Genomic DNA, 7582 nt, shown 5'->3' on the forward strand with positions numbered 1-7582 from the left:
AAGACCGCGGCCCCCGCTACACCCTCCCCGGTGGGGTAGGAGAGCCGCGTCGCGGTAGCGCCCACCCACCTACGTTCCCATCTCTCCCCACCGCCGCTGGGCTGGGAGAACCGACGTTGCCCCCCGCCTCAGGCCGCCAAGCAGCCCCCTTTTTCCTCAGCAGGGTGAGGGGAACCTAGAGCCCGCCGACGTGGAGATGGGGGCAGGGACACTCCCCCCTCCCGCCGCCATCACCTCAGGGACGAAAACGAGCCCTTCTCCCGGCAGGGCGAGGGCCTCCCAACCCCTCAACGGGGCGGACGGCGGACGTGGTCCCCTGAAGAAGCAACAGGCGCCCCCATCCTCCTCCCAGCCGGGGAGTGCCGACCCCCTCGCCCCTCCCGCACTTCACCTCCGGAAGCGGGGCCGAAGCCTGGGCGAAGACCTCGCCTCACTCCGCCCCCTGCGCCATTTTATCGCCCCTCTCCCCGACCTCCCCCACCCGAGGCAGCCCGGGCAGCGCCAGGGGGCGGGCAAACAGGCAATGATTGGCAGGAACATGCCCCGCCTCCCAGAGGGTGGAGCCTCACGCAGGCGCCGCAACCCCGCCCTCCGCACCGCCTACCCCGCCTCCAGGCTCCACCTCTTCTCGCCTCATCCACCCGCTCGACTTTCTGCTGCTCCTGACTTCCGACCACCTCACGGCGACGGGTCCAGGCCGAGCAAGCCGAGCGACGAGCTCAGCTGATGCAACCTGACAGTACATTTCCCGGCACGAGGCGGCGGCGGCGGCGGCGGCCGAGACCGAGACCGAGACCGAGGAAAGGGCGCAGTGGGGGATTGAGCCCGGAAGACAAGGGCGACAGAGCCATGGGGGATGCTCTGAGCCCAGAAGAGAAGCTACACCTTATCACCCGGAACCTTCAGGTCAGGCCTTAGAGTTGGAAACGCGTTGTTGGGGACTGAGGACCCACCGTTCAGAGACCCTGAACCCCACTACGAGATCCTAAGTGTATGGGGACGGGGACTCCGCGCCAGAGCAGCTGTGAGAGAGCCTGCAGGCCTCACTGCGGGTCTGTCCGTCCGTCCGTCAGTCAGTCAGTCAGTTAGTTATCTGGGTACCACAGAAGCCACATGGGGCTCACCTCCTGTGCGCAGTTACCTGTGTTGAGCCAGAGTCTAGACTTTGAATACGGACTCCCACCCTATTATGTGCCAGGCGCGGTGCTAGGTAGTGGGGATACGTCAAGGCTCTGCCCACCCAGAGTTTGTCTGAAGGGAATCAGACGTTAAAAATGACTTGTAATCCAAACATTGATTACAATTGAAGAAGGTACTGAAATTACTATACACGAAACTTTGAAATGAGGGGAGACCACTGGGGTGTCAGGGAAGACGGAAGCAGTGAACTTTAAACCGCATCCTGAAAGCTGCAGGTCACCTCTTCACAGACGTTCCTGCTCTTCCCCCGCACAGCAGGAGTGGGAGTTAACCAGAGGAAGAGTGGGGGTAGGGGTGGGACATTTCAGGTAAAAAGACACAGCTCAAGACCCAGAGGAAAGCCTCACCGACGGGGCTCAGCGGTCGAGCATGGACCGATGAACCAGGAAGTCACAGTTCAATTCCCGGTCAGGGCTCGATTCCCAGGAGGGGGCGTGCAGGAGGCAGCCGATCCATGATTCTCCCTCATCACTGATGTTTCTAGCCGTTTCTCCCTCTCCCTTCCACTCTGAAATCAATAAAAATATATTTAATTAAAAAATAAAAAAGACCCAGAGGAGAGCAAAAACACTGTGGTTCAGATAGGAGGCTAACGTGGCTGGAGTAGAGTGAGCCAAGTGCAGATCACACGTAGTCTTTATATGTACTGCTCCTTCCCTGGCTCCTTCAGGCTCTGACCGTTGTCGCCTTTATCTGGAAGGCCTTTCCCGAAGCACTTGATTTACATAACAAATCGCCTGCCACCGCAATTGTATCACTTGCTCTGCCTTTTTTGTTGTTGCTTCCTCATAGGACTTATCACCAACTGACATACTATACATTTTACTTGTGTGTTTAGGAGAGGTGCAGGGACCCGGTCTTGGAGGGTCTTGTAAGCTGTTTAAAATCAGGGTTTTAGCCCCTGCTGGTTTGGTTCAATGGGTAGAGCGTGGGCCCGCTGACCAAAGGATTCCAGGCAAGGGCACACACCTTGGTTTCAGGCTTCTCCCCGGCCTGGGGCCTGGTCGGGGCTTGTGCAGGAGGCATCCATGTGTTTCTCTCACATCGATGTTTCTCTTTGTCTTTCCTTCTCTCTTCCACTCTCCCTAAAAATCAATGGAAAAATATCCTCGGATGAGGAGTAACAAGAAATAACTAGATAGACAGATAGATAGATAGAATGATAGATGAAAATAAAATTGGGATTTTATTCCAAGAGCAGTATTAGGTCACAGCCTTTTTTCCTCTATTTTTTTTTTTTTGAGATACAATTCACATACCATAAAATTCACCCTTTTAGAGTGTAAGATTCAGTGGGTTTATTGTAGTTACAAAGTTGTGCTATTATCACCATTATCTATTTCTAGAATACTTTCATCACCCTCAAAAAACCTATACCCCTTAGCAATCACTTCCCATTCCTCCCCGCCCTACAACCCCAGGGAAACACTAATTTGTATCTCTATGTATTTGCCGATTCTAGACATTTCACATAAATGGAATCATACAAAATATGGCCTTTGTATCTGACATCTTCCATTTAGCATAATGTTTTCAAGGTTCACCCATGTTGTACCTGTCAAAACCTCATTCCTTTTTCATGGCTGAATAATGTTCCACTACCTGGATTAAACCAGATTTTGTTTATCTATTCATCAGTTAATGGACATTTGAGTTATTTCCACTCATAACTTAATCTTAACCAGAGATTCCTGCATGCTTCCCCTTAGCCAGATCCTTTGTTTCCTAGCCTCTGTCCATAAAATTGTGCTGGTTGGGAACAAAGGATATACAAAGCCAATGGCATTGGCTCACTCGGGTTTTAAAGGGTAAGTGATATGACCTTTCCTTGGGTAGTAAGAACCCTCCGAGTGTCCAAATAAGTCAGGGGCTTGGAGGATACAGGATCAACCTCCAATCAGCTTGGAACACAGAATTTTAACAAGTCCAATTTTAATAGATAAATCCAACCAGCATAACCATTTTTGTCACCATGGTTTCCAACAGCCCTCCCAACAATCACTTGAACAAACACTAAAACCTCTTTTTATCTGTAGCATACCAGCCTATTAAGGTTTTGCCGATATATCTTAGGGCAAAAGGAAATTATTAAAGTATTTAAACAGGTAAATGAGTTCCTCAAATTTTGGGTTTTAAAGATGTCTCTGGCTGGCTTTTGGAGACTGGATTAGAGAGAGCAAGAGAGTAGATATGGGAGACCCGTTAGACTGCTATAGTAATAATCTTGGTGTAATCTAATGGTGGCCTAGACTAGGGTGGTGGAATAGAGATGGAGAGAAGTAAAAGGGTTTAAAAGCTGTGTCAGTGTAATTTATGCAACTTGATGAATAAATAGTACCATTTATTGAACTAGGGGTGAAACCATAAATGAAAAGGATGGTTGGGGAATAAGGTGGAAAGATGAGAGCATGAGCTTTTAATTTTGAACACGTTGAGTTTGAATTAACTGGGTTGATAAAAAGTACACAGTTCTGTACATGGGTGTGAGCAGGAGATTTGGTAGTTACTAGCTCATACGTAGTAATTGAAGCCACTGAAGGGGATCAAGGAGAATGTAAAGTGAGAAGAGGTAGGGCTGCAAGAATTGCTAATATTTCGTGATTAGTGGGGAGAAGAACAGATGCAAAAAAATCTGAGACACGGCAGCCAAAGTAGGAGGAAAACTAAAAGAATGAAATAGAAGAGGCCAAAAGAGGAGAGTGATTCAGGAAGGGAGTGAGAATTGAATTGAGCAACTTGGAGACCATCTATGATCTTAGCAAGAGCATTTCCAATGGTGTATTGCTGCCTGGAATTGGAACTCGAATGGAAGAAGAGAGAACTTTTTTAAGACGTTGGCTTTGAAAGGAAGGAGCATGAGTTAGAGCAGTGATTCCCAAAGTGGGCGCTACCGCCCCCTGGTGGGTGCTGCAGCGATCCAGGGGGGCGGTGATGGCCACAGGCGCATTTGTTTTAACTTTTTTTGCATTACCTTCCTCTTCTGAGTTCAATAAATAGTTTCATAATTTCAAACTTCAATGTTTCTAATTTACACCCTTCTTTACTATATCTTACAAAAAAGGTAGAAACATTAATACATACATCTTTCTGTTTAATTGCTATTAAAACTTAAAAAAAATTAATTTCCAGGGGGCACTGAGTAATATTTTTTCTGGAAAGGGGGCGGTAGGCCAAATAAGTTTGGGAACCACTGAGTTAGAGGTAATTGGATGGGAAGATGCGATTGGGGACATGGCCCATTCCCCTAATACCAGTGTCATTTCACTGGAGTGGTACTAGCAACAACAACTTAGATTGGCTCTCGCTCTCTACTGGGACCATGGCTGGACCTCCTGCCAGCTCTGAGCCTGGACCCCCAGTGACACATGCCTTTGTTTTCCACAGGGTAAAGGATGAGCAAGGTGGGGCACCGGCATTAAACCAGCTCTTCTCCTTCCACAACAGGAGGTTCTGGGGGAAGAGAAGCTGAAGGAGATACTGAAGGATCGGGAACTTAAAGTTTACTGGGGAACAGCGACCACAGGCAAGCCACATGTGGCTTACTTCGTGCCTATGTCTAAGATCGCAGACTTCTTGAAAGCAGGATGTGAGGTAAGCGCTAATAGTTAAGCCAAGCAGTGGCCCTGGGGGAATGGCCAAAAGAGGGACTTAACAAGGGGGGGGGGGGGGTCCTCAGGCAAATTCACATTTTGCTGGTTCCTTATCTCTCATGTCCAGGTAACAATTCTATTTGCGGACCTTCATGCATACCTGGATAACATGAAAGCCCCATGGGAACTTCTAGAACTCCGAACCAGCTACTACGAGAATGTGATCAAGGCAATGCTGGAGAGTATTGGTGTGCCCTTGGAGAAGCTCAGGTTCATCAAAGGCACTGATTACCAGCTCAGCAAGTAAGTGCTTGCTCATCCGCCTTCCTCATGGCTCTGGTGCTCCTTGCTAATTACAGGTCTGTGGAGTCTAGGCACTCTTAAATTTGGACTAGAAGCTGTTTGGCTCTACCTATTTACCATTTAAAAATGTATTCCTTTTGTCCTTTTAATTCATCCATTAAAAATGTACTGACAAGTAACTGCCTAAGTATATTATCTCCATTTGCTGGAGATATAAATGTAATCATAACAAAAGTCCTTGGCCTTCCAGAGCTCACAGCATATGGGAGAACAATGATGAACAATTCAGCCTTCCTTTCTCCTTCCAGGCTCAGCAAATATTGATAATGTAAAAGAAAAATATTTTACTTATCATCTCCCCAACAACTTTTATTGCTTCTTTGTCAGTTTTATTCATGTTTGTAATGTTAGAATACATATAATTTTGTGCCCTACTTTTTAAAAAATATTTTTTTATTGATTTCAGAGAGAGAGAGAGAGAAACATCAATGATGAGAGAGAATGATTGATCGGCTGCTTCCTGCACTCCCCCCACTGGGGATCGAGCCCGTAACCCAGGCATGTGCCCTAACTGGGAATCTAACCGTGACCTCCTGATTCATAAGTTGATGCTCAACCACTGAGCCACGCTGGCCGGGCACTAGGTCCTTTTTCTTAAACTGAGCAATGGGTACACTATTCTTAAGACATAGAAGATAGATTGAGAAATTCTGATGTTTATTCAATAGGCATTCCAGAAGAGAATGGAGGGAAATGGCTAAGAAGCAGTATTTCAAGAGATAAGTGAAGATTAATAAAAGCCATCTTTAAAACAACAACAACAACACATAAAGATGAAGTAGTATTTTGAATGAAATGATGGGCCACTCACATTTTAAAAGCTACTAGCTCTCTTGAAATGTCTTAAGATTGGGAGAGTGAATTAATGTGCTTTTGGATTAAACTGAGGCCTGGGCCTGGTTTTAGCTGTTTACTCTTCCTTTCCTCCTCAGAGAGTACACGCTAGATGTATACAGACTCTCCTCTGTGGTCACACAGCACGATGCCAAGAAAGCTGGAGCTGAGGTGGTCAAGCAGGTGGAGCACCCTTTGCTGAGTGGTCTGCTGTACCCTGGACTACAGGTACTTACGAAGGATGGGGTTGCCCGGAGACCTTTTCTGTTCTGCTTCTAAACACTGGTCGAAACCTCTCTCTCAGCCTAATTAAACTGATGCACTTGCTGTTCCTTCACAGTGCTGTAGGCCTTCCTACCTGCCTCCATCTCCTAAAACCCTCTGACTTTTTCAGTTGTAAGTTTCCCCTACCTATCTGTCCTTGAACTGCTCATCTGCCCTAGCCAGTTTGGTTCAGTGGATAGAGCATCGGCCTAAGGACTGAAGGGTCCAGGGTTGAATTCTGGTCATGGGGACATGCCCAGGTTGCAGGCCTGATCCCCAGTATGGGGGTGTGCAGGAGGCAGCCTATCGTTGATTCTCTCTCATCATTGATGGTTCTATCTCGCCCTCTCCCTTCCTCTCTGAAATCAATAAAAATATATTTTTTTAAAAAACACTGCTCATCTCACAAACCTTCTTTAAATTGACCACAATCTCTTGAAAATTAATTTCAGAGCAATGTGTGAAAATAAATTTTAGGTATGATCCTATTTTCCATTAAACAAAACAAGCTCATTCTATTTTATGTGTGCACACTTATATGAACAAGGAGAAAGATGGAAAAATACAAATCAAGCTGTTAATATTGGTTACTTTAGGAAGGCAGGATGAATATGTAGATAGACAACTTTTTCTTTGTATATTGCTTTTTTAAAAAATATATTTTTATTGATTTCAGAGAAGAAGGGAGAGAGAGAAACATCAATGATGAAAATCATTGATCGCCTGCGTCCTGCATGCCCCTTACTGGGGATTGAACCCACAACCTGGGCAAGTGCCTTTGACCATAATCAAACCGGGGACGCTTCAGTCCAAAGGCCAATGCTCTATCCACTTAGCCAAACCGGCTAGGGCTCTTTATATATTTCTATAATATTTGCTGTAAGAAAATTATTCCTCCCTTGTCACCTCCAAGTGATCTTTCCAATGGTTAAACCTGGAGACATTATTGATCTACACTGTCCACTGTGATAGCCTCTAGTTATAGCCATATATGGCTGTTAAAAGTAATTAAAATTAGCCCTCACCAGGTGCTCAGTTCATTGGAACATCGTCTATACACCAAAAGGTTGCAGGTTCAATCCCCAGTCAGGATTTGATTGATGTTTCTCTCAAATCAACGTTTCTCTTTCTCTCTAAAAATCAATAAATATTCTCAGGTGAGGATTTTGAAAATAATTTTTTTAAAATATATTTTTATTGATTTCAGAGAGAAAAGGAGAGGGAGAGGGAGAGAGAAACATCAATGATGAGAGAGAATTATTGATCGGCTGCCTCTTGCACGCTCCACACTGGGGATGGAGCCTGCAACTCAGGCATGTGCCTGACTGGGA

General features: G+C 46.2%; 2 protein-coding genes across 6 annotated transcripts in view; one reads left to right on the top strand and one right to left on the bottom strand.

Annotated features, from left to right (window-relative positions):
• Window positions 1-492, bottom strand: part of S100PBP (S100P binding protein) — a 34031-nt gene extending 33539 nt beyond the window's left edge. For 2 of the 4 annotated variants that reach the window (XM_006777361.2, XM_006777359.2), the window contains exon 1: window positions 392-492. The gene's annotated coding sequence lies outside the window, so the exon portion shown is untranslated. Of the gene's footprint in view, window positions 1-234; window positions 354-391 lie in introns of those variants that run through there. The other 2 variants (XM_006777360.2, XM_015572807.1) reach the window with 2 other exon arrangements.
• Window positions 493-662: 170 nt separating this feature from the next.
• The window catches only part of YARS (tyrosyl-tRNA synthetase), a 25308-nt gene continuing 18388 nt past the window's right edge, over window positions 663-7582 (top strand). Inside the window, exons 1-4 of one of the 2 annotated variants that reach the window (XM_006777362.2) lie at window positions 663-906; window positions 4645-4791; window positions 4918-5093; window positions 6086-6215. In XM_006777362.2, coding sequence (XP_006777425.1) covers window positions 727-906; window positions 4645-4791; window positions 4918-5093; window positions 6086-6215 — 633 coding nt within the window. In that variant the 5' untranslated portion in view covers window positions 663-726. Of the gene's footprint in view, window positions 907-4584; window positions 4792-4917; window positions 5094-6085; window positions 6216-7582 lie in introns of both variants that reach the window. The other variant, XM_015572806.1, reaches the window with a different exon arrangement.

The sequence above is a fragment of the Myotis davidii genome, unplaced genomic scaffold (assembly GCF_000327345.1).
Source record: "Myotis davidii unplaced genomic scaffold, ASM32734v1 scaffold88, whole genome shotgun sequence".
NCBI classification, from domain to species: Eukaryota; Metazoa; Chordata; class Mammalia; order Chiroptera; family Vespertilionidae; genus Myotis; species Myotis davidii.